The 26,948-nt window shown below is 46.2% G+C and overlaps 1 protein-coding gene across 2 annotated transcripts in view; it reads right to left on the minus strand.

Annotated features, from left to right (window-relative positions):
• LOC140399096 (pappalysin-1-like) overlaps positions 1 to 25,661 on the minus strand; it is a 457,633-nt gene extending 431,972 nt beyond the window's left edge. For both annotated transcript variants that reach the window (XM_072488243.1, XM_072488242.1), the window contains exon 1: positions 25,068 to 25,661. In XM_072488243.1, coding sequence (XP_072344344.1) covers positions 25,068 to 25,464 — 397 coding nt within the window. In that variant the 5' untranslated portion in view covers positions 25,465 to 25,661. The remainder of the gene's footprint in view (positions 1 to 25,067) is intronic.
• Between the last annotated feature and the right edge of the window lie 1,287 nt (positions 25,662 to 26,948).

Raw genomic sequence — 26,948 nt, forward strand, 5'->3', positions numbered from 1 at the left:
AAAGTGTTTACAACTGGGATGCACCATTCACAAGGAGATGGAACTTCCTTGTAAAAGTCAAGGACTTCACGACAAAATTTAAAATTATTCCCTCCACACGGCGATGCAATGATGCATCACCACTGTGAGCTGATTCGAGAACAACTTGTACTGGGCATGTTTTGCTATTTTCAAGGGACATGCCACAAAATACGTGGGAGACTTTTTTTTTGCATGAGCAAACCTGAGTCTCGACAGCTGGATTATTGTCGTTTCTGAGAACTTAAATCTCTGGTTTTCTCATCTCTTAAGAATTGGGGAGAACGATTGCACCAAAGAGGTGTTTGGAGAAAGAAGTTGGGTCAGGCCTGATATCTGTGCAGAGATTAGGGAGCACGATCATCCCCTCCGCGCATTCCCGTGGCGTGAGACTGCACACAATGCACGATTCTAGCATGCAAGCCACTATGAAACACGTTGCTGACAGGCCGGACATTTAACAGAAACCCAGGTTCATGTGAGACCTGCATGTCTCACAGGCATCCCGCTCTTCTTAAAGTGGACCTGCGCCCACGCTGCAGGATTTGCTTCAGCGGCCTCAGGAAGGCTTTGTTAGAAGGTAAAGGGTAGCAAATGAAGGAACCAGCCAGAGAGAAGACTTCCAGGTTTTTGGAAACGGACCTGGACACCTTAGAGATGGAGTTTGAGAGGAGGAGAGGCACCATTTTTCCACAGGGAACCAGGAGTATCCCATACCAGCCTCCCCAAATGTGGCGACTAGGGGCTTTTCACAGTAACTTCATTTGAAGCCTACTTGTGACAATAAGCGATTTTCAGGTGCAGCTTCAGAAAGAAATGGGAACAGGCCACCCAGGAGGTCAAGCCCTGGAGTCTTGTCCTGAGGACCTGGCAGAGTGCAGAGCACTTAATGATCTCACCTGGGTGGTCATGATCAGCGATTGCATCCGCAAAGAATAGCTCCTAACCACTGCCTCACCTCCTGCCCAATCATTCAGCCAGCCGCAGTCAGAATCCCTGCCTAACCAAACAGGTTTTTGATCGGCAAAGGAGTCAAGGGTTATGGGTTTTGGGGGTTGGGGGTTGGGGGGGGGGGGGGCAAGGGCAGTGGTGGAGAGGTGGTGATGTCAGGAGGAGGGTGCAGAAATGTGGAGTTAAGGCCACAGTCAGATCGGCAGTGAACTTATAATAATAATCTTTATTAGTGTCACAGGGGTGGCACGGTAGCACAGTGGTTAGCACTGTTGCTTCACAGTGCCAGAGTCCCAGGTTCGATTCCCGGCTTGGGGCATTGTCTGTTCTCCCTGTGTCCGCTTGCGTTTCCTCTGGGTGCTCCGATTTCCTCCCACAAGTCCCGAAAGACGTGGCTGTTAGATGATTTGGACATTCTGAATTCTCCTCAGTGTACCCGAACAGACACCGGACTGTGGCAACTAGGGGATTTTCACAGTACCTTCATTGCAGTGTTAATGTAAGCCTGCTTGTGACAGTAATAAAGATGATTATTATTAAGTAGGCTTGCATTAACACTGTAATGAAGTTACTGTGGAAATCCCCTTGTCGCCACAGTCCAGCGCTTGTTCAGGTACACTGAGGGAGAATTCAGAATGTCCAATTCACCTAGCAAGCACTTACTAAATGCTGGAGCAGACTTGATGGGCTGAATGGTCTTATCTGCTCCTATTTCTAATAATCTTAAATCCTGGTCTGATCTTTCCACGTGTTGCACTTTCTGGCAGAAATCAGTGAACAGCAATCATCAGCAGGGATGCTGGCTGATTTCCCCCCTCCCTCCACATCAGTCCAAGGACTTAGTGCTCATTTTACATCCTTATCAGCCAAATACTGAGCAATGACACCTGAATCTGAATGTAAAGTCTGCCAGGAGTCTATAGTAAACATTAATATGTTAATATGCAGTGAAGCATCTGAGTCTGATATCACATGTCCAAAAATAAAAACACGTAGTAACACACACGTACGTGTCACCTCCTGTGCTTAATAAATATGTCATTGCTATAAATAACCTGTTTTCTCCAGTCGTGATATCATTGTAACTCACTTGACCTAGATAATATGAATATTTGAATTCATAATAGGCATAGTGGCAATCTCTCAAACAAATTACTTCAGAAGCTCACAAATGAGTCCATGCTTATTCTCGCATATGATTCAGTGCCAACACACTGTAGTCATATTGGCTGATACTTGTCAAAGATCTCTTCATACCATTCACAACTTTTAAAGGTACAGTCCTGCCACTGAACCTTTTGTCCATTGATATTGCAGTTTTATTGTCGGCTTCTATAATGCACCAGACACAAGCTCCCAAAGTCAGGAGGGCAGGAAAAATGCCTGAGGAAGTATGAGTATGTGTGCATGCAAGCACACTCACGCATTGTTTTCAAAGAATGAAAAGCGCACCCAAGGGAGCCACCTCATCGCCCAAAGCACCTGAGAAATGAGAGTTCCTGCTCCACAGATGCAGAGGAGGCAGAAGAGGCAAGTGATCCACAGATTGCACTGTTTGGTGTTATTGTATCAATTTACTCTGCCTGCCACATTCATAGATATTGTCCCATTTAAAATAAACTGGGCGACATCTCTATAAAATAGAGAAAGTCGGAAATCAATAGGTCGAGTGTTGCATAAAGAAGCTGTGCAGTGTGATTTCCAGATTCAAGATTGTGAACTTGTGCATAACATCCAGCCTGGTTTAACAAAACATATCTGAGAATCAAGCTATTCATTTTGTATTATCCCATTTATGAATGACCAGTTGAGGAAGGGCAGCAAAGTGGGTGAGAAATAACCCTATAATTCTAGAACATGTGTTCAAACCTCAAGGGTGTGGATTTCATTCTGGCCCAGGTAGATGAGAAGGTAATCCTCTCTGCTGGCTGTTAACAATTCCGTGTGAAAATGGGTTTGTGTGACCTTGAATCGGAGGTCTTGACGCACAGTGGTTCCAGTAGCAGCTCCGCCATGTGACGGAAGCTTTGGCTTCAAGTTCCACTCGAGGACTTGTGGTCAAGGAAGGTGCATTCATGATGCGGGCAAAGAGGTATTAACTTCTAAATGCATCCAACATATGCCAGTGGTTGGTGATAAGAGCAGGAGAGATTCCTAGTCGGCCATATGTTGGAAAGAAAATGACTATCCAAAGCTCGAGGCTGCAGCCTGCATGTCTGTTGCCACAGCAACGCGGGCTCCTTGGGGAGCCGGTTGGCTCGGTCGGTTAGATGGTCGGTTGAGTATCAGATTAGCACGAACAATGTGGGATTTGATCCCCATTCTGACTGGAGTGGATGTGGGCCCTGCCTCCTTTCCCTACCCTTGGTGGAGATTGTGGCGCTGTGGGCAGAAGACTGGGGAAGGAAATCTTGAATCATGGACTAGCAACAATTAACTCCATGACATTACTTGTCTCATTCAGGGAGACCACAAAAATGACTGTTGCGGTGAATAGAAATGTCACCCTGTGTTAGAGCTTAGTAGAAACTGGATAATGCAGCTTATTTCAGCATCATCTGACCATTGTCGTCCTTGATCTGGGAGCAAATTGGAAGAATTCCCAAAATCGACATGCCCTTACCCTGATGATATTCTAAATTCATTCTTTTTAGGGGAGTCTTTCAAAAATATTTTCTTTAGAATGCACAAGTCAAAGTTTGCAAACAACTGTGAAATTTAGGCATCTCCACCTATTAAATCTCAGCAACATGATGTGTTATAAGTACTCACATGGATCGTATAGGATTTTGGATCAGGATATTCTTGCGGATACTTTGGCAATGTTACATGATCACTTTTCACACACATTGAAACATATTCGTCAGATAATTACCATCAATTTTTTAATTGTAGAATACTGAAGGGTTACAGTCTTGCCTAACATGGCCTTACTAGTTTTCTTTACTTTTATGAGTGCAATTGGGCTAGAATCAGTCAAACCAGCTCAAAAGGTTGCAGCTTTTTAAACACGAGTTACATTGAGTGTAAACTGAGTTTCCTCAATCCTTAGCGGTGCTTTAAACAACTTTGTACTGGAAGTCAGCCCCACCCGCAAATATGGCCATGGCCACCACCCTCCACACATAAAAATAAAGAGGTTGACAGCTTTCCACCGGATACACATGTTGACTCGTGGAACAATCACATGGTCCAGTATAATATTTTTACAGCTTCCAGTGATTTTAAAATCAGCTTAATCATAGATGGAGGACGAGGCGCTCTTATCAAAAATTCTCTTTTTTTGCGATTATCCATTTTCAATTGTATTAATTGAAACTACACTGGTGCACAACAAGGAATATATTTTACAAACAAAAGCAGAAAATGATGGAAACACTCAACAGGTCTGGCAGCATCTATGGAGAGAGAAATAGAGTTTAATGTTTTGAGTCCATATGAATCTTTTTCAGAGCTGAAGAGAGGGAGATTATATACTGTATAGGAGTGGGTGGAACGACGACCAGCAGGTGGGAGCTAAAAGAGATTGCAATAAAAATGTGTAGGTCAAGAGACAGAGGAAGTGTTAAAGGCAGTGTGAAAGTAGGTACTCGTCTTGAATGCGTTAATGGGAGCACAAAGAGAGCTCAATGAAAGTATAGGGGAGGGTGGTTTTTCATTTGGATAAATAATGTTTTGGATATTTTAAAAAAGGGTCACGATATAGGAGAAATGTCATAGCCTAAAGTTGTTGAACTCCATATTGAGTCCTGAGGCTGTAACGTGCCCAACCGAAAGACGAAAATCAATGCTCCTCCAGTCTGCATTGGGCTTCACTGGAGCAGTGCAGCAGGCTAGGGGTAGACATATGGAAAAAGATGCTGAGTTTAAATGGCAAGTGACAGGAATGTTCGGGTCATGCTTGCAGACTGAGCGAAGGCCTTCCGCAAAGCAATCACCCAGTCTGCATTTAGTTTCCCCAATATGGAGGAGACCACATTGGAAGCAGTGAATACAGTAGATCAAATTGAAGGAGCTTTTCCATCATTTTCTGCTTTTGTTTGTAAAAGATATTCCTTGTTGTATTTAGAGTTGCACGGTGTAGTTCCAATTAATACAATTGAATTTGGATAATCATAGAAAAAGAGAAAGAGTGCTTCACCTGAAAGGAGTGCTTGAAACCTTAAGCAGTGAGAATAGAGGAGGCAAAAGGGCAGAGTTTGCACCTTCTGTGACCGCAAGGGAAGGAATATCTTTTTATGCTGACCGATTACACTGGCTTTTGGGAAATGTTATGTTTGCGATTATGCAAATACGTTTGTGTGAAAATTCAAACAATAATTTCACTGCAGATAAACGGTGCCATCTCAAGCACGATTTATGCCAATTTTCATGATTACAGACTAAGTGGAAACTCTATCCCCGGCTGTATGACACTACCAACAGGTATTGAAATGTCAATGAGATGAATCTTACAATATGTAACAGCTGTTATTCTATTATTTTTTCAGTAAGTGCTAATTTTGAAACAACAGGTGAAATACTAAACTCTGGACGAATGTTTTCTGCTATCTAATATGTGTAAGACTCGTTAGATATATCATGTAAAGATATGTAAATTCATCTGGGTATTTTGTTTTCTGAATTTAATTGAATACCTTCCTCCCCGTTGGATTGAGAAATACTGTCCGTTTGATCCGAGTTCTTAAAAGATCGCGAAGTGAACAACGTTTGTGAAAAAAGCAGTGTGTTGCACTGTGCAAAGGATGCGCAACTAGAATGCGGAAGCATAGTCACATTGTTATTGACTTTCGAATGGTAATCATCCTTGTCCAGAAAAGATCCCATCATTTGACAGCCTCTACGGAGATGTTGTTCGCACAAACAGTGTTGAAAATACTCAGCAGGTCAAGCAGCAACTGTGGAGTGAGAAACAGAGTTAATCTTTCAGGTCAATGACCTAACATCAGAATGGAAATTTCTGATAAAGTATTGTCAACCTGAAACATGAACTCAGTTTCTCTCTCCCCGTATGGTGCCAGATCTGCTGAGTATTTTCACCATGTTTTGGTCTTTTTTTTCAGATTTTCAGCATCTGCAGTATTTTATATTTGTGTGGAGGTGTAACTCCAGTTAACCTTTGGACACTAAGCATCAATTTGGCATGGCCAATCACCTAATCTCTTGATGACTATCTCAAATTTGTGGCCTCTTGCCATGCTGTTCCTCACATGTGCAAACATTCTCCCTGTATCCAGTATATCAAAGCCTTTCTTAATTTTGAGACCTCGATTAGGACACCTCCACAGCTTTCTTTTTCAAGAGTTGAGACCTAATCTAATATTTGTCATGATTGATCATGCAATGATATTTCATTCTGAAATGGGGCTTTGTACATTAAGATTATGTAGAGTTTTGCAGCACAGAAAAAGGCCATTCAGGTCTATGCTGGTGTCTAGGATCCATATAAGCCTCTTCCCACCCTTCTTCTTCTCAACATACCCTTCATGTACTGATTGAGCTTCATTTTAAATGCATCTATGCTAATTCACTCAACCACTCCACGTGAAAGCGTGGTAAAGTATATTTGCAATAAATGTTACCATGACAACAATGGCACTTGAAATTCAAAATTATGTTAGCTTTTTTATGAAGATTAAACCTATCGGCTGCTACACAAGGTATCTAAATTGTCATTAAATGAGGAAGCTAAATACATCTTAGTGTTAAAGCAATAGAGACATACCCACACATCAAAACCTCACATTAATCTTTTGTCCTGCTTTCAAAAAGTTTCATTCGAACTGTTATCTTATGCTGACCTTTCATCCGAACCAATCAATGAAATAAAGATAAACAAACTGATAGGGTTGGTGTTATGATCTCCAAATGTGATATAATTTTGTAAGATTCATTCAGCTGTGTTTTGGAATCTATGAGAGATAACTTAGAGTTCAGAGGGAATAGTTGAGTAGCTAAGTGATCTGCTGTGAAACGTTCAGGTGACATTGAATGTTATTTGTTTCAGAGTACAAGATTTTGAAATGCGTAATAAAAAGGAAAATGCATTGTCCTCCTTCACAACAGAAAAGACTTGAAATGAATAGATATGGCAAAGCATATAGTTGTGGCTTAGTTGGTAGTACACTTACATCAGAGTGAGGATATTGTGGGTTTTGAGCATAGAGATCTTGGTTGATTCTCCGATGCAGTATGAGGGGGTGCTGTGCTGTCTTTTGGACGGGACATTAAACCGACTCTCTGCCTGACCTCTCAGGTGAATGGGAAAGTTCCCATTGCATTATTTTGAAGAAAAGCAGTTAATCATCTGCAGTGTCCTGGCCAACATTTGACCCCAAATCGACATCACTAAAACAGATTATGTGGCCATTATCACGTTGCTGTTTGTGGGAGCTTGCTGTGCACATATTCTGTGCCCCAGTTCCTATGCTAAAACTTTTTTTAAATTTTAAAGTGCCCAATTATTTTTTTCCAATTAAGGGGCAATTTAGTGTGGCCAATCCACCTAACCCGCACATCTTTGGGTTGTGGGGATGAAACCAATGCAGATACGGGGAGGATGTGCAAATTCCACACGGGCCGGGATGCAAACTGAGGTCCTCAGCGCCGTAGGCAGTAGCGCTAACCACTGAGCCACGTGCCGCCTGCCTATGCTACAACTTTGACAATACGTCAAAAGTGCTTTTTTGGCGATAAAACAATTTGGGACATCCCGAGGTTGTGAAATGCAGTCATAAAATGTCCATCCTTCTCTTTTAATCTTTCTTTCAAGATTGAGAGGAAGCAAAATAGAACAGTTTTGGCTGGTTATGGTGTATGAAGGAGGTTAGTTTTTGCAGTAGGAGTTTTGATGGAATGATACAAGATCACTGCGGTCAACTGTGGATATCTAATGAGAATTCAATTTTTTCCAGTAGTGAGAGACTTCTGAAAGGAGATGGTCCTACTTCACTTTGGCTATGATTTGCTTCTATTTTGAATCAGAACAACAGCAAAGACAAATTTTGAAACTTTCAGCATTAAAAGTAGTTGTTCAACTGATAGCCTGAATTATCTTTATGTTTATAAAGGTAGAAAAAAGCTGACGGAGTGTACACGTGAAGCTTTGCTCTCCCAATCTGGAGAGATATTTTGTAAAGCTGCACCCATATCAATGGCGTCTTTAATAAAGTGTTCAATAGCATGTCAATGTTTTGTGTCACAGCCACCTTCCTTACATTATCTCTTAGATGAATCTCAGTATCATCTTCTTCGGCCCATGTTTATCACTGAACTATTTGACCACTAGTATAGTATTAAACTAACTTACAAAAATATCTCCACTTGATAGGTGAAATTTGCCATATTTCTCCAACTTTCAATGTCACCTAACTAACTCCCATTAGAGATAAATGACTCATTTTGGAGAATTTTTCACTAAATTCAATATGAATGTACAGGACATATATGTATTTTTTTCCAACAATGTTATTCTGTTTTCACAAAATTAAATACACTTGAATGAAGCCAATTATACACCTAATTCATATTTCTTCAGAAACTCATGGGCCTTACCCACCATCAATCATCTCCGGACCAATTGCAGAGTGTGCTCCTCTGTTCACTTTTCAAGAAAATCACCTCAAGAATCAGTCTTCACACGAAGAAACCATGACTTTCACTTCAGACTTGAATTTTCCTTTTATTTATTTCTACTTGTGCCCCGTTTTCCAACAGTTATACTTTAACTTGAAGCAGTATACCAGTTTATTTTTATTTTCCACTTTTTATAAGGTTCCCCCTCACTTGTCTCCTCTGAAGGTTGAAGAGTCCAACTTGACTAACCTTTCCTCATTATTCAGTCCTCAGACACTAAGGGTTAGTTCCTGGCTCAGGTTTATCGCTGCACTATTTCATGGCTATATTATCCTTTGTCCAATCAGGAAATGTTGAATCTCATCCACATTCTTTTGAAGTGAAGCTTAATTTTACCTATGTCATCACTGACATTTATATGTTGTTATGGTCCCAGTTGATGTTATAACTGGACAGGAAGATCCCAGAATGGAACCATGGCTCAAAAGGCTGGATTCTCCGCTGTTGGGATTCTCCGTTGCACTGGCAACACACCCACGCCCGGGGATTTCCCAATGGCGTAGGGCTACCCACAATGGGAAAACCCATTGGTCGGCTGGCGGGACGGAGAATTCCGCTGCTGGCGGGACGGAGAATTCTGCTGCTGGCAGGACGGAGCATCCCACCCCATAACTTATTTTAATTTTATAAAATGCAGAGGAACAGAGTCACAGGATTGCTAATTAGATTTAACAGCAAGGTAAAAGCATTTATTAAACAAAAAAAAATTGGATTATGATACAAATCTCCTTTCCGCCCTCTTAGCTTAATAATTCCACTCAGGTTTTAGGATTAACACAGAGTACAAAGTACACCTTAAGCTACAATGGTCTCATCAACACTAAGACCCTTTTAAGCACACAAATTGGCTGTGGGCAAATACAATCTCCATTCTAACCCCAAGTGAATGTTTGTGGATATCTCCTCAGAATCCCCCCCCAGATGATTATCATGTGAGAGTTTCCAAACCCCATTCCCAAAACACGTTTTAAAATCTTCTCTCATAATTCTGCTTTCCCTTAGCGGTTTGCAATCCAAAGTCCAGACCAGATTTTCCAAATGACACTTTTAAACAAAGCTTCCACTTTTAGCAGTGAATCCAGTCCAGGATTTTGCACCAATCCTTTTCGGATTTCTTTGTCTTGATGACAATTGCTTCAACTCTCAATTCCCAGACTGTATTAAAATAGCATCAAACGTTTAATTGAACTTTCAAGGCTGAAATTTTTAATCTGCTTAATGCAATTGTCTTTTTAACTCAGAACACTTTGTTTACTCTTTCTAGAATTGTTCTCGGATACCTTGGTCTCTGTTCATTTAACACCAGCTGTTTTAAACATTCTTTCTGTCCCAATTTCCTAGTTATCTGGACTGTAACGTGTACACTAGAAAGCCTTCCTCTTTGTAGCTCCCATCCTGTCCAGTCTTTCTTCTGGCAGAGTAAAGAGATGTTTCCTCCCCGAGATCCAGTCAGCCTTCCTCTTTGTAGCTCCCTTCCTGTCCAGTCTTTCTTCTGGCAGAGTAAAGAGATGTTTCCTCCCCGAGATCCAGTCTCCATCTTCCAACAAATTCAGTTAAAACTGAAACCTAAAAGTTTTTTTTATCCTTACAAGGGCCTCCAATTGCTAAGCAACCCATGCTAGTTCTATTTATTCTTCATGCATAACCCTCTCTAAGTACAATAGAATCACAGTTGGAATTAAAACCAACTCCTACACACAAAACACCTTTGTCCAGCATGAATCTAACTACAGATTTTACCCTTCCAAGGACAGAATCATTAAAGTAAATGCACTTAAAACTATATCTTATTTCTAATGTTTGCCAATACAAATATAAATCCCTTAAAACTACCTTTATTTGCCTAACAATATAACAAATTGGTACAGGTATTGGATGGTATATTGGATTTGGAATCTGTAGGGCCCATATTATATTGTGGATGGATAGGGACAATATCTTCTTGGACTGTTAGTTCTAAGGTTCTTATGTGATAGATGTGGATATGGTCCTATAGCATAAAGCTATCCTTAATTTGGCCCCATTTGGCACTTTCAGCACAGAAAGGCAGCATATTGCCACTGTAGGAAATCAAAGATTTGCTCTGATGGAACAACCTATCTCTGTCTTATATAGGAGTGAAAAAAACAAAACCTATAATTTTTTCCCTTATCTCTTCGGTCACCACCCAACAGCTATGAACCAAATGTGTGGTGTTGGGTTAGTGAGTCTCAAATGATGGCAAAGCCTAATTTTACATCCACACATATGGAGGATAGGTAGAATTGTAACTGAAAGTAAAATACTTTTGTACATGTGCAAATCGGACATGAATTTAATACATGCGTGAATACATTTTTTGTTATTCTTGTTTAAATATAAGAACATGGGAAATGAGGGCAGGGGTAGACCATGTGCCCTCTCTGCCATTCAGTTTGATCATGGTTGATATTGGACTTCAACTCCTTTTCCGATGACTCCCCATATCCCTTGATTCAGTGAGACCCATATCTCAGCCTTAAATAATCCCAACAATGCATACCCACAACCTTCTGGTATAGAGAATTCCAAAGAATCAAAACTTCTTGAGGGTTAAGATATTTCTCCTAATCTCATTCCTAAACGATCAGCCCCTTATTCTATGGCTGTGCCCTCTTGGACTAGATTCCCAGTCAGTGGAAACAACCTCTCAGCCTCTTGTCAAGAAATCAAATATATTTGGTGGCGACATCATAGCAATGGTTGGCACCGCTGCCTCACAGCTTCAGGGATCTGGGTTCAATTCCGGCTTCGGGTGGCTGCCTGTGTGGAGTTTGCACTTTCTCCCCTTGTTTGCGTGAGTTTCCTCCGGGTGCTCCGGTTTCCTCCCAGAGTCCAAGGATGTGTAGGTTAGGTGGATTGGCTAAGGTAAATTGTCCCAAATTGTCCAAAAGGTTAGGTGGGGTTAATGGGTTATGGGAATAGAGTGGATGCGTGGGCTTAAGTAGGGTGCTCTTTTCAAGGGCCGGTGCAGACTCAATGGGCCGGATGGCCTCCTTCTGCACTGTTGGGATACTGTAGTTTCAAGGCTGAGTTAGACAGTCTTTTGATAGACAAGGGAGTCACATGTTAAGGGGGAGGGAAGACAGAAACATGGAGTTGAGACCACAACCGCATCAGCCATGATCTTGTTGCATGGCAGAACAGGCTTGAAGGGCCAAATGGTCTACTCCTGCTCTTTGGTCCTATTGGCTAATGTTTCAAATCACTACCACTGTCCAGTGATCTCTACAAGTAGAGATAAGCTTATCTACAATTTCAAACTGGACGACCCAGTTTTTCAGGGTGAGCAATCTGTTCACTTACAGATAATTGAAAACCAAATAATCTGGTTTGCAGTTACCTAATTGGAATTCAGCAAATAAAACATTGCTATTCAAAAAAGGAAAGAGAGAGAACACGGGGGACTTCAGGCCAGATAGCCTGACATTTCATTGGCAAAATGCTGGTTCTGTTATTAAAGAAGTGTAAACAATGCACTTAGAAAATCATAATATGATCAGACAAAGTCAAATGCTTATTTGAAGGGAAATCATGTTTGACAAATTTAATAGACTTTTTTGAGGATGTAAGTAATAAAGTAGTTTAAGGGAAACCAAAAGATGTAATATACTTGGATCTCCAAAAGGCATTGGATAAGACACTAGCAAAATATATGATAAGCAAAATAATGCTCCTTGAGTTCGGGGTAATAGTTTGGTTTATATTGCCTAATTAGAAGTTAGCAAATGTAATGTACCATTCAAAAAAAGGAGGAAGAGAAGGGAACCGCAGGCCAGATTACATATCTTGTCAAGTCCCTTCATGAATCTTGAATGATTCAATGAGAATTGCTTATTCTTCTGAACTCCAGAGCGGATAGGCCCATTTGCTCAACCTCCCATCATAGGACAACCCTCTCATCCCAGAGGCCAATCCAGCGAGCCTTCACTGTTCCACCCCAATGCATGAATATCCTTCCTTAAAAATGGAGACCAAGGACTGGATTCTCCACCCTGCTGTGCCACATTCCTATTTCACCCTGCCGGTGGGAAGCTCCATTATGCCGGCCGGTCAATGGGGTTTCCCATTGTGGGGCAGCTGGCCATCGGGAAACCCCCGGGCTGCCGGCAAAATGGAGCATCCCGCCAACGGAGAATCCAGCTCCAAAATTATACACTGTATTTACAGAATTGGTCTCAACAAAACCCTGCACAATTGTAGCAAAACTTTTTTTCTTCTCTTGTACTCCAATACCATTTCAATAAATACCAACATGCCATTTGCTTTCCTAATTGCTTTATCTGCATGCCAGCTTTCTTCATTCTTGGTATACCCAACTCCCTTTGAGCAGCAACATTTGCAAGTTTCATGTCTTTTAATGAGTACTCTGCATGTGTATTTTTACTGCCAGTGAATAACCTCACACATCCCCAAATTATATGCCATTTGCTACCTTGTCACCCACACACTTAATCTGTCTATCACTCTTTGCAATCTCTTAATGTCCTCCTCAATACTTGCATTCCCAAATAGCTTTGTATCATCAGCAAACCTTGATGCATAAATCTCTACCCCTCCATCTTAAGTTGTCAATATAGATTACGAATGGCTGAGGCTATAACGCTGATCCTTGCAGAACTCCACTAGTTACAGCCTGCTAACTTGAAACAACCCCATTCATCCCTACTTTTTGCTTCCTGTCTGGTAACCAATCCTCTATCCATTCTAAGCTCCAGTGTGCATAGGCCCAACCTGTTCAACATTTCTTCATAAGATAAGCTCTTCATTCCAGGAATGAGTCAGGTGAGCCTTCTCTGAACTGCTTGGAAACGCAATTAGACCCTTTTTCAAATAAGTGGGACAAAACTGTACATAGTACTCCAGCTGTGATCTCATCAAGGCCCTTTACAGCTGCAGTAGAACTTCACTACTTTTATATTCCATCCCCTTACAATAACACCAACATTCAATTTGCCTTTCTAATCACTAATTCCTAAGACAAGCAGCATCTTCTCCCCTGCCACCCCCCTACTTCCCCCACCGCCGGCACACCCTCTCACCCTTCCATCTTAGGAAAACTAAGGCTGATCATGCAGTCAGGATATTTGCCTAATATAATGAGGGATCATTAAAAATGGACATTTCTTAATGTCTCAGTCACCCATTAATTCTGCACTTTCAACTGACAAATTGCTAAGATTCACATTGAATGGAAATCATTGTGGTTCTATAATTATTCTTGGTGTAATATTTTACTGGAGTCTGTGAATCAGCTTACTTCCCAATTATTTTAGTTATTTTATTTCCGTGACCTTGCCTAATTGTGGGGAAGGGGAGAACTGACATTTTGTTTGTTTTTTCCTTTTCATGTGACGTGGGCATCACTGGCTTGGCCATCATTTGTTGCCCATCAGTAATTGCACTTAAGAAGGTGATGAGCCATCTTCCTGAAGTGCTGCAGTCCATCTGGAGCAGGTACACCCAGAATGCTGCTGGGAAGGGAGTTCCAGGAGTTCTGTGAGAGTGAAGGAATGGTGATATACTTCCAAGTCAGGATGGTGGGTGTCTTGGAGGGGAACTTGCAGGTGGCGGTGTTCCCATGCATCTGCTACACCTGATCCTTCTATTTGGTAAAGGTCTTGCATTTGGAAAGTGTTGTTGAAGGGTCTTTGGAAAGTTGCTGCAATGCATTTTGTATAAGGCACAGACTTCTGTCATTGTGCGTTGATGGTGGAGGGACTGAATGTTTAAATTGGTAGACGGAGGCTGCTTTGTCTTAGATGTTGAACTTCTTGAGCATTATTGGAGCCTCAGCCATTAAGGTAAGTAGAGTATATTCCATCACACACCTGGCTTGTGCCTTGTAGATGGTGGGCAGGATTTAAGGAGTTAGCAGGTGAGCCATTCACCTCAGAATTCCCAGCCTCCATCTTGCTCTTTTAATTTTCGGGCCGATCCAGTTCAGTTTCTGGTCATTGGTAATCCCAAGGATGTTGGTCATGGGGGATTCAAAAATGGTAATGCAATTGACTATCAACGGGAGGTGGTTAGATTATCTTTTGTCAATTCCTGGAAAGAGGAAGCCAGTCAGCTGGGATTAAACCCCCTCAGATCTTTTATCTGCAAGGCATTCATTCATTTCTATGTAATATTGATTTTACTAGGCTATGATTGACAGCTTCCACACACACCAGACTGTCTCCATTGTGTCATTCATCTCCCTTCAGGCTTCAGTGGGTTTGAAATAGTCAGCTGTGAAACGAACTAACGTTTATAAACATCAAGCTATGATTGACAGCTCCTGGACCACATCAAATAGAGTTAACTGTTTTCAGTTAGTTTCACAGCTGACCACTTCAAAGCCACTCAGGCGCAAAGGAAGATGAATGAAACAATGCACACAGCTGGGCTTGTGTGGAAGCTGTCAATCACAGCCTAGTAAAATCAATTTCAAAGGGAATTGAATGAATAGCTTGCAGATCCAAGATCTGAGGGGGTTTAAACCTAGCTAACTGGTTTTCTCTTTCCAGGAATTTACAGGTACTGTTTCCGGTGCCTGAGTCAACATGTGTATTGCCCAGGTGAGTCTTAATTAAAGCAGTGATTTTTTTTCACTGCCTCTGGACTGCTCGGTCGCTTCCAAACAGGGGTCTCTCACTGGGGGGGGGGGGCTTCCAAACAGAGGTCTTTCTTCTGGGGGGCGGCCTGCCAGGCACGGGTCTCTCTTTTAACCCTCACAACCCTCTGGTTGTGGTCTCTTTCATTAGGGTGGGGGTCTCTTCCATTAGCGGTCTCTGGCAGGGCGATGCTGGGGCTGTGGAGGGGGGAATCAGGTCACCTCTGTACTATGCGGGAGGGGGAGGGGCAGGGGGTGACCCAGAAAATCCCACTGAGGGCTGAATTGCATTGTGGGTGGGAAGGAGGCCAAGCCACCAGACCTCGCTGCCCGATAGCAGGATTCCTCAGAGAATCCCTCGCAGTCCTCTCCATGCATACCTTTACATGGCTAAGGATTGGGAACCGCTTCCTGATTTGCGCTCCCAGCGTGAGGGCAAATCAGGTGCAATTCAGTTCCGGCGGAAGAACATAGTCTCCCAAATGGGGTATTCCGGTCCCTACGTCTGATCTTAAGATGAAAAGAAGGTAACTGATGAAGCAGCTGTAGATGGTTGGGCCGAGAACACTACCTTGCAGTGATGCCCTGGGACTGAGATGATTGACCTCCAACAACCACAACCATCTTCCTTTGCGATGGATTTGACTATAACCAATGCAAAGATTTTCTCAATTCCCATTGACTTCAATTTTGCAATTTCTCAATCTTGATGCCATATTCAGTTCAATATTGCCTTGATGTTGATGCCATACTCAATTCAATATTGCTTTGGGCATCACGGTAGCACAAGTGGATAGCTCTGTGGCTTCACAGCACCAGGGTCCCAGGTTTGATTCCCCGCTGGATCGCTGTCCTTGCGGAGTCTGCACGTTCTCCCTGTGTCTACGTGGGTTTCCTCCGGGTGCTCCGGTTTCCTCCCACAGTCCAAAGACATGCAGGTTAGGTGGATTGGCCATGATAAATTGCCCTTAGTGACCAAAAAGGTGAGGAGGAGTTATTGGGTTACGGGGATAGGGTGGAAGTGAGGGCTTAAGTGGGTCGGTGCAGACTGGATGGGCTGAATAACCTCCTTCTGCACTGTATGTTCTATGTTCTAGTACATATTATTCAGAAGTAAAAAAAGAGAAAATGCAGGTAATACACAGCAGGTCAGCCAGGTACGGTGTTTGAATTGTGTTTCCAGTATATTCTCTTTATAATTCATATTTGCATTTCTCTTTTTACCGCACTGTCTATGATTTAGACATTGTGTCAATGCGCATCCTGAAGTGGGTGGAAAAGGCTCAATGCATTAACAAGCGTTTACATTGAAAACGCCAACCTCCCCCCCACCTAAAATGCTGTAAAGACTGCGGGTCTGGCAGCATCTGTAGGGAGAGAAGCGCTTTGAGTCCAATATGACTTTCCTTCAGAAGAATTCTTCTCTGAAAAGTAATTTTCGACTTGAAACTCTTTTTCTCTCCCCCACCGATGCTGCCCGACGTACAGAGTTATTTCGCAGTCAGAAGATTGGTTTTGTGCAAGGGGGGGGGGGGGGGCCATTTGGCCCATCCTGGCTGTGCCTGCTCCCCCACCCCCCCAACGAGCAACTCATTCCCTGCCATTCTCCCTCAACCCCTCCCCACTCAATGCACACCTTTCCTTTTCAATCACCTCTAATTCATTTTTGAATGCCTCCATTGAAGGTGCATCCGCCACATGCCAAGGCAGGGTGCCCTCCCCCCCAAAGAAACGTAAGCACTGCCTGTGTGGAAAAGTTTCTAGCATTGTTTTTACTTTCTTGGTTTCTCCAGTGGCAGCATCCCATCGTATGTTGTTTGTGTGGTGGGTGGATTTGAATTTCCCGCCTTGAGACAGACGAAACCAATGGGCGTTTTCTAAACAGTGGTGGGTGCGGGGGAGTGGAATTCAACCTTAAACCCCCCCTCCCCTTCCCGACTGATGTACTGTCAATTACCACGAGACGAGAATGGTGAAACAATCGAGGCTTTATTGCACAAGATGTTGTGCCTCCTGCAACTGGAACCAGAATGGGAGCAGTGCAGGAGAGCTTACACTTTTATACGCCAACTGCTGGGAGGAGCCAGCAGGCAGGGATTTACCGTAGTACTTTTAATACACAGGCAGTGCCGTAGTACATACAATATATCACTCGTGGTGTTTACCACATTCACCCCCTGTTTAAAATAGAGAACAACATTACAGATTAAGTCTGTCCGGGGTTTTGACCCTCCGCTGCGATCGCCTCAGTCCTGGTGGTGGTGTGGGCACCGACGTGATCACCTGTGGCTCCGGGAGCGTGTTGTCCTCTCCTTCGTCACCCCTGAGTGGATCCAGTGGGAGGACAGATCCTGCTGGGGTGGGGGCTGCGGTGAGGTGCGCTGGAGGGAGGGTGGGTGGCGCAAGGGTGAATAAGGCAACCGGGGGGGGGGCGGGTGGAGCGGTGTCAGGTCGGGGGTTGTGGGTGGGGACCCAGCGGGTGCCAGGTCCCGGAGGGAGACTGTGTCCCGGCACCCTTCGGGGTGTGCCACGTAGGCGTACTGCGGGTTGGCATGGAGGAGGTGGACTTTCTCGACCAAGGGGTCCGATTTATGGCTCTGCACATGCTTCCAGAGGAGGACGGGTCCAGGAACTGTCAGTGATGTTGGGAGCGAGACCCCGGAAGTGGACTTCCTGGGGAAGGCAAACACACGTTCGTGAGGGGTCTCATTAGTGGCGGTGCAGAGGAGCGACAGGGTGGAGTGGAGCGCATCGAGGAGGACCTCATGCCAGCGGGAGACCGGGAGATTTTTAGATCGAAGGGCCAGCAGGACGGCCTTCCAGACCGTCCCGTTCTCCCTCTCCACCTGCCCATTTCCCCGGGGGTTGTAGCTGGTCATCCTGCTCGAGGCGATGCCCTTGCTGAGCAGGAACTGATGCAGCTCATTGCTCGTGAAAGAGGATCCCCAGTCGCTGTGGATATAAATGGGGAAACCGAACAGTGTGAAGATGCTGTGCAGGGCTTTAATGACCGTGGCAGAAGTCATGTCGGTGCATGGGATGGCGAAGGGGAACCGGGAGTACTCATCAATTACGTTGAGGAAGTACACGTTGTGGTCGGTGGAGGGGAGGGGCCCTTTGAAGTCCATGCTGAGGTGCTCAAAGGGGCAGGAGGCCTTCACCAGGTGCGCTCTATCTGGCCGGTAGAAGTGCGGCTTCCATTCTGCACAGATTTGGCAGTCTCTGGTTACGGTCCTGACCTCCTCAATGGAGTAGGGCAGGTTGCGGGCCTTGACAAAGTGGAAAAACCGGGTGACCCTCGGATGGCAGAGGTCATAGTGGAGAGCCCGGAGTCGGTCCACTTGTGCGCTGGCACATGTAACGCGGGATAGGGCATCAGGGAGCTCATTGAGCTTCCCCGGGCGATACAAGATCTCATAGTTATAGGTGGAGAGCTCGATCCTCCACCTCAAGAACTTGCCATTTTTTAATCTTGCCCCGCTGCTTAAACATGAAGGCAACCGACCGTTGCTCAGTGAGGAGAGTGAATCTCCTGCCGGCCAGGTAATGCCTCCAATGTCGCACAGCTTCCACAATGGCTTGGGCCTCCTTTTCGACAAAGGGGTGATGAATTTTGGAGGCATGGAGGGTGCGGAAAAAGAAAGCCACGGATCTGCCCTCCTGGTTAAGGGTGGCGGCCAGAGCTACGTCTGATGCATCGCTCTCCACCTGAAATGGAAGTGTCTCGTCGACCGCATGCATCGTGGCCTTGGCGATGTCCGCCTTGATGTGGTTGAAGGCCTGGAGGGCCTCAGCCGTCAGGGGAAAAACTGTGGACTTGATAAGTGGGCGGGCCTTGTCTGCATAATCTGGGACCCACTGGGCGTAATACGAGAAAAACCCCAGGCACATTTCAGGGCCTTGGGGCAGTGGGGGAGAGGGAGTTCGAGGAGGGGGCGCATACGGTCGGGGTCAGCCCTAGGACTCCATTTTCCACTACGTAGCCAAGGATGGCTGAGCGGTTGGTGCGGAACACGCATTTCTCCTTATTGTAGGTGAGGTTAAGGAGTTTGGCGGTATGGAGGAATTTTTGGAGGTTTGCGTCGTGGTCCTGCTGCCCGTGGCCGCAGATGGTGATGTTATCTACGGGAAGGTGGCCCGCAGCCCGTACTGGTCAACCATTCGGTCCATCTCTCGCTGGAAGATCGAGATCCCATTGGTGACGCCAAAGGCAACTCTGACGAAATGATAGAGGCGGCCATCTGCTTTGAACGCAGTGTATTGGCGGTCCTCCGGGCAGATGGGGAACTGGTGGTAGGCGGTCTTCAAGTCTACTGTGGAGAAGACTCGATACTACGCAATCTGATTGACCATGTCAGATATGCTTGGGAGCGGGTACACGTCGAGCTGCATGTACCAGTTGATGGTCTGGCTGTAGTCAATGACCATCCTGTGTTTCTCCCCAGTCTTCATGCCGCCACTTGAGCTCTCCAGGGGCTGTTGCTGGCCTCAATGATCCCCTCCCGCAGGAGCCGTTGGACCTCCGACCTGATAAAGGTCCTGCCCTGCGCACTGTACCATCTGTTCCTAGTGGTGACGGGCTTGCAGTCCGGGGCTGAGGTTCGCAAACAGCGAGGGTGGGTCGACCTTAAGGGTCGTGAGGCCGCAGACGGTGAGGGGGGGCAGGGGTCCGCTGAATTTCAAAGTAAGGCGTTGGAGGTGGCATTGGAAATCAAGGCCTAGTAACAGAGCAGCGCAGAGGCGGGGGAGGTCATAGAGCCTGAAGTTGCTGAACTCTACGCCCAGAACGGTGAGGGTCGCGACACAGTACCCCTGGATTTCGCGGAATGGGATCCGGAGGCTAGGGAGATTTTCTGGGTGACGGGGTGTACCGTGAGGAAGCAGCGCCTTACCGTAGCAGGGTGTATGAAACTCTCTGTGCTCCCGGAGTCAAAGAGGCAGGTCATCTCGTGCCCGTTGATCTTCACCATCGTCGCAGCGGTCGCGAGGTTGCGGGGCCGAGACTGATCCAGGTTGATGGAGGCGAGCTGGGGAAGATGCTGGGAGGTCCCGGGCTGATCAGCGGTGGCGGAGGTATCAGTAGGCAGCGAACGGCCAGACCCACGGGCCGCACGTGGCTTACAGTGGAGAAGATGGCGGCGCCCCTGGATCGCACATGGAGGGTGTAGTAATGCTGGGCCTGGAAACAGTGGCGACTGACCGGGCCTGGCAAATGGAAACAAAGTGTCCCTTCTTCCCACACCCGTTGCAGGTCGTGCTCTGCGCTGGGCAGCGCTGCCTGGGGTGTTTACTCTGTCCACAGAAATAACACTTGGGCCCCCCGGAGTTGGCTGGCTGCTGCACGGCGCTGGCTTGAGGTGAGCTGGAGTCGGCAGCTGGTGGGGCCTACGATTCCCACGAGGGTGCCGCGCGGTCGGGGGTGTGGGTCTCCAGATTACGGGAGGTCACTTCTAGTGAATTGGCAAGCTGCCTAGTCTCCGCAAGATCGAGCTTACCCCCTTCCAATAGTCACTGGCAAATGTACGTAGACTTCATGCCCGTGACTGTTTAAAAGTTCGCTGTGTTGGACTGCCGAAACTGCCTGGCAGTTACAGTTCCTACCGAGAATCTGTAGGGCCCGCAAGAAATCGTCCAGAGTCCCCCCCCCGGAGTTGCCGTCTCGTGGCCAGGAGGTGTCTGGCGTACACTTGATTCACTGACTTAACGTAATGTCCTTTCAGTAGCGTCATCGCTTCTGCGAGGTCGGCGCATCCCGGATGAGGGAAAAGATTTTAGGGCTCACCAGTGAGTAGAGGACTTGGAGCTTCTGTGTGTCCGAGAGTTCTTCAGTGGCTGCTCTGCGGTAGCCTTCAAAGCAGGCTAGCCAGTGCTCAAAGGCGGACGTGGCGTTGGCTGCGTGAGGGCTCAGCTGCAGGCGATCAGGCTTGATTAGGAAGTCCATCTTTTAAAATCTTGTGCAATAAATTGATGTACCGTCAATTACCACGAGACGATAATGGTGAAACCATCTAGGCTTTATTGCACAAGATGTTGTGCCTCCTGCAGCTGGAACCAGTATGGGAGCAGCGCAGGAGAGTTACACTTTTATACGCCGCCTGCTGGGAGGAGCCAGCAGGCAGGGATTTACCATAGTACCTTTAATACACAGGCAGTGCCGTAATACATACAATATATTATTAGTGGTGTTTACCACACCGACCAGGCGGGATCTCTGCCCACCACCGAGTTCATGCATACACATCACAAACAAGGCTGTGAAAAGTGGGGGCTGCTGGTTCCCTCTCTGTGTGCCGGAGGGACAGGAGGTCCGGACTCCTGTCCCTCGGTTTTATTCCAGTCTGGTTCTGTCAGGGGGAAAAGTCAGTCTCTCTCCCGCGCGTGTTGGCTGGATCTGTATTCAGAGTGAGGCGAGCGACTCTGACAAGAATCGCTAGGTTTGTCCCGTTCGTTCGAGGAGGCTGTGCCTTCCACAGTCTGCAGGGAGGGAATGAGGGCTGAGGGGGAGAGGAAGGGGAGGAGGGTGCGTGCACAAGTGAGGGGGTGATGTCCGCTCACACCAGCGACCCAAACTGTGACATGAGTTTCGCTATCATGGTCATGTAACCAATTTATTCCCTTTTAATTTTTACTGTTGTCATTGTTCGTCCACAATGAGTTTTCTTTCTCTCAGGCAATTGCCCAGTACGCGTCTGCTCCTGGTTCAATATTCTCATCGCTCTCTGGACAGAGATGTCTTGTCCCCATATGCCAGGGGCTGCAAAAGCGCCCCCCCCCCCCCGCAACACACACCCTCTGGGAACAAGAGAGGGTATTTACGCAGTACATGATTTCTCACAAGTCAGAGGATCGAGTGGACCCTCAATTCATGTGGTTGTTGCAGTCTGCCCCTGTGCTGGAGGAGACGTTTTGACACTTGCCGGGTGTTGGGTGTTTCGAATAACCCTTTTTTTTTTGCCGGGTGATTCCCCCTCCGCCCTGGTGGCTTGATTCTTTCGCCTGGGCTACATCACGCCCAGTTAAAGCTACCCACGCCCCCTCCCCTCACACTTGCAAAGTGTCAGGGCAGCAGGCACTAAACTGTTGCTTTCTGCAGCCTTCATTTATTTAAAAAAAACACTTCCTCACTGCGCGCCCTTTCAAAACATTCCCCGAAATGAAACGTGGAACTCCGCATCTGTCAACATGGACTTGCACACCCACCTCATGGCCCTTGAAGAGGGGCGTTGCATAATGTGACACGGTGACCTGATCAGACCTTGCAAGGGGCGGGGGGGGGGGGGCGGGGAGGAGAAGGACGGAGACTACGCGCGCCATTCACGGAGTGTTTTTTATTGTGCGCGTGGTTTATACAAGGGGTACAGACTCGCTTGGAGCGGGGCCGACATAACACATCCCGGGGATGTACAACCCCCCCCCCCCCCCATCCGCTCCCAATATTCCTGCCTCTGAAACTTCCCCGCTAGCCGCTCAACACCAGCAAATATACATGAGGGCGAAGCGCGAAACCTGAACCGTGCGGTTCCTGCAGCTCACAAACGTGAGAGTCGGCGCTTCCTCACCCTGAATGATCTTTCAGGCAGCAAAGCGGACAATCAGTTGGACGCCAAAGAACCCCAAATCGGTTCTCACATGAATCCCCCCCCCCCCCCCCCCCCGTTCCCCGATCTCGCCCAGCACACGGATCTCTAACGTGGGACATGTCAAAATGGGACGTGTAGAATACCAGGCTCTTCACCCAACATGACATCATTGGCTCGCACACCGATTCACATCACGTCGGTGTGGTTTTTTTTCCACAGCCCCCGTTTTATTTTAAGATGACTGCTTCAGTGGGGTTGTGTAAGGTGTGTGGGAGGGGAGGAGGGTCGAGCTGCATTCGCGCGCCAAGCGCTTACACACACACACATAAACACACACACGCTTCGGAATGAGCGGCCCGAACACACGAGAGAGATGCCACAGCTCTGCGTGTGAAAGGAGATTGTTGACCTGTGGATTGCTGCTATTTGTACGGGGACTGAGCTGATCTCTACCCCCACGGCGGGGGCGAGAGGAGAGGAGCAAAATGTGAGGAAGAGAGAGAGGAGCAAAATGTGAGGAGAAGAGAGGAGAGGAAGAGAGAGAGGAGCAAAATGTGAGGGGAAGATTGGAGAGGAAGAGAGGAGCAAAATATGAGAGAAAGATTGGGGAGGAGAGGAAGAGGAGTAAAATGTGAGGGAAAGATTGGAGAGAAGAGAGAGCGAGGAGCAAAATGTGAGGGAAGGTTGAAGAGAGGAGTAAAATGTGAGGGAAAGATTGAAGAGAGAGGAGCAAAATGTGGGAAATATTGGAGAGGAAGAGAGAGGAGCAAAATATGAGGGAAAGATTGAAGAGAGAGGAGCAAAATGAGAGGGAAAGATTGGAGAGGAAGAGAGAAAGGAGCAACATGTGAGGGAAAGATTGAAGAGGAGAGGAAGAGAGAGGAGCAAAATGTGAGGGAAAGATTGGAGAGGAAGAGAGAGAGGAGCAAAATGTGAGGGAAAGATTGAAGAGGAGAGGAAGAGAGAGAGGAGCAAAATGTGAGGGAAAGATTGAAGAGGAAGAGAGAGGAGCAAAATGTGAGGGAAAGATTGGAGAGGAAGAGAGAGGCGGCGGGGAAAGTTTTCACAGATAGTATCGCCAGGGCTGCAGACGTAAACAATAATGTCACATTGAAAAAAACAGGATTGCACATGCGATGAGATAACGAGAGCAGATCATCTGATAGACCTCCCGAACGACTCGGTAAATAGGGCTGTTTTAACAAGTCAAGTCCCCAGCATTGATTGACCCCGAACGATGTTACGAACGGACTTATTTTTTACCCCCTCCCTCTCAAATTTAAATAATTTGACTCTATAAACTAAATTTAAAAAAATCCACAGACAAAAACTCGCCGTTTATTGTAAAACGCCCCGAGATTGTGGTGTTTTCTTTTTTTAGCCCCGGGGGTGGGGGAAGCACCAACAGTAAAATAGTTGCTGCGAGCCGGTTTTAAGCTGGACGGCGAATGGTGCAAGAATTGCGCCCCATCTCTTGATCGAGCGCGCGTGTGTGTTGTTTATGTGAATTGCACCGAGCCTTGGGAGGAGGTGAGGTTTCACGATTAATTCCGGGGTTTATCTGCAGCCGAGGGGAGGCGAGCCCCTTCGCCGCGCGGTGGGAGTATGGTTTTGTTTTGCTTTCACCAGTTCAAAGCAAAACATTGTCCCCGGTGTGCGCGCCTGTGGGATTCTTTCAGCTGGGGATTACGCTCCCTGTTGGCTGGGATGGGGATCAAAAGCGCCGAGCACTTTCACTGTTACCGCAAGGCAGGACGACACGCCCTCACTCAAAATTATATCTTAAACCATTCATAGAATCAGGAGCCTTAAAGTGGCACCGTTACGTTTAGTGTGTGTGCGACTGTTGTATGTGTGTGTGAAGGGCAGGAGAGCGAGAAAGTCACATCAAGTCAAAAAAAACATATTAAAGATAAAATAAACTATTCTCTTTGATATTTATAGAAGCCACAGCATTCACAGGGGCAGGTTTGCGATGACAGTGATTGACATTGAGGGTTAAGAGTTGGGTACACATTTAAGCTTAATTGCAATGTTCAAGTTGAAAATTTAGTTTCAGATATCGTTTTTTTCCCCACTGGGAGTCAAGTCTCGACACGTTTCTGACAAATTTAAGATGATTAAAATGATTATAAGCAGACCAAACAAACTTGTGCACAGAACAAACCGCGTGTTGTAACTATTGACACCCCCAAAGTTACTTTGAGGGGGTTTTGGGGAGTGAATTGCAGTGCGGGACATCACTTGGTCAGCTGGATGACACTTACCTGCGATTACAGCTGGAGACCGCTGCCCTCCTTCGGGTCTCACCCTGACTTCCACAGTGAACCTCCGCCTGGGGAGCTCGGTGCTCGTTCGGAGCCGCAGCTGGTTGCTTTTCCCGGTGAAGTACAGCAGCCTGACCGGGCTCTCATCGTGCGGAGGCGGTGGCGGCAGTTGCCGGGGAGGGTGGTCCGAGGCTGGCCGGGGCACTGCCCGCTTGCCACGGGGCAGCCTCGTGCCACACGATCCCGGGAAGTCCGCCCGGGGGCCAGCCCGGTGATCCAGGGCCAGGAGGAGGGCTCGCCTGGAGCGCCGAAGCCGACCTGCCATCTGCCCGTCACACTCCGACCCCACAGCCAGAGCTAAGAGGCAGAGAGCGGGTAGCGCACTCCAAACTTGCATCTTCTTTCGAGTCAAATCTCTCTCTCTGTCCCTTTCACTCACTCCCTGTCTCTTTAGACTCTCCCTCTCTCTCTCGCTTACAAGTTTCCTCTTCTGCCACCTCAATCACAATGATCCGCTACACAGAACCTGTTTTCTTAATAAGACACGACCCCTTTCCCTAGCCTCCCCCCTCTCAAACACGCACTTGAAACAGAGATGGATAAACAAGAATATGCTAATTTATTAGCCTGCACCAACTAAAGCACCACCTTCTTAATGTTTCCAGTGAAAGGATTCTAGTAACCGTAAGCTGACTAATCAATCAGATTGAAAACATTAAATTTCTTACTTGGATCCCTCCACACACACACACACAGCTTTGGGTGCCCTGACCAAGATACACACACACAGCTTTGGATTTATTTTAGACCACTGACTTTCCCCAATGTACGATTCAGTGACAATTGCTTCAGGGAAATAAAACTTTTATTTTCTTAATAGTTACATTTATGTATGAAAAAATCCGAATAGAATTTAATGTCAGATCGCGCCAAGCGACTTGTGAGTTCGAAACCAAAGCTCTTGATGTGCTCTTAACGTGTTTTTTTATTTTTGTTTTTGAGGGGGGGTCTTGTTAAATATTTTTTTACCGTATTCGCGCGTTAACAGTTCTCGTAGCCCGAGACAGTGATTTTTGGCTGCGTTGAAGTGACCGGGGTAGCTGTTGCCTGTTATGTGTGAGTGTTTGTGTGCGTGAGTGAGTGAATGTGTCTGAGTGAGTGAATATGTGTGAGCCTGCGTATAAGTGTGTGAGTGAGTTTGAGTATGTGAGTGTTTGTGAGGGAGTGTGTGTTTGTAAATGGGTGTGTGTGAGTGAGTGTATGTGCGAGTGTGAGTACGAGTCTGTCTGTGAGATTGAGTGTGTGTACAGATGAGTGTGTGTACAGATGAGTGCGCGAGTGTGTGTACAGATGAGGGTGTGAATGTGTACAGTTTAGTCTGTGAATGTGAATTAGTATGTGCACATATGAGTGTGTGTACTGTTGAGTGTGAGCGAGTGTGTACAGATGAATGAGTGAGTGTGTGTGCACAGGTGAGTGTCAGTGAGTGTGTGAGGTTCGACGAGTGTGTACAGATGAGTGTGTGTACACATAAGTGTGTATCAGTGAGAGTGTGCAGGTGTCTGTGAGTGTAAGCAAGTGTGTACGAATGAGTGCATCAGTGAGTGTGTGTACAGATGAGTGTGCACAGATGAGTGAGTGCGCACAGATGAGTGAGTGTGTATAGATGAGTGTGTGAGTGTGTAGACAGATGGATGTGTGAGTGCAGGTGTGTGTACAGATGAGTGAGTGTGAGTATGTACTGGTGAGTGTGGGTGGGTGTGTAAGTGAGTGAGTACAAATGAGCGAGTATGTACAAATGAGTGTGAGTGTGTGTGTACAGATGAGAGTGTGTATATATGAGTGAGTGTGTACAGATGAGTGTGTGAGCGAGTGTACAAT

Source organism: Scyliorhinus torazame, chromosome 22 (genome assembly GCF_047496885.1).
Source record: "Scyliorhinus torazame isolate Kashiwa2021f chromosome 22, sScyTor2.1, whole genome shotgun sequence".
NCBI lineage: Eukaryota > Metazoa > Chordata > Chondrichthyes > Carcharhiniformes > Scyliorhinidae > Scyliorhinus > Scyliorhinus torazame.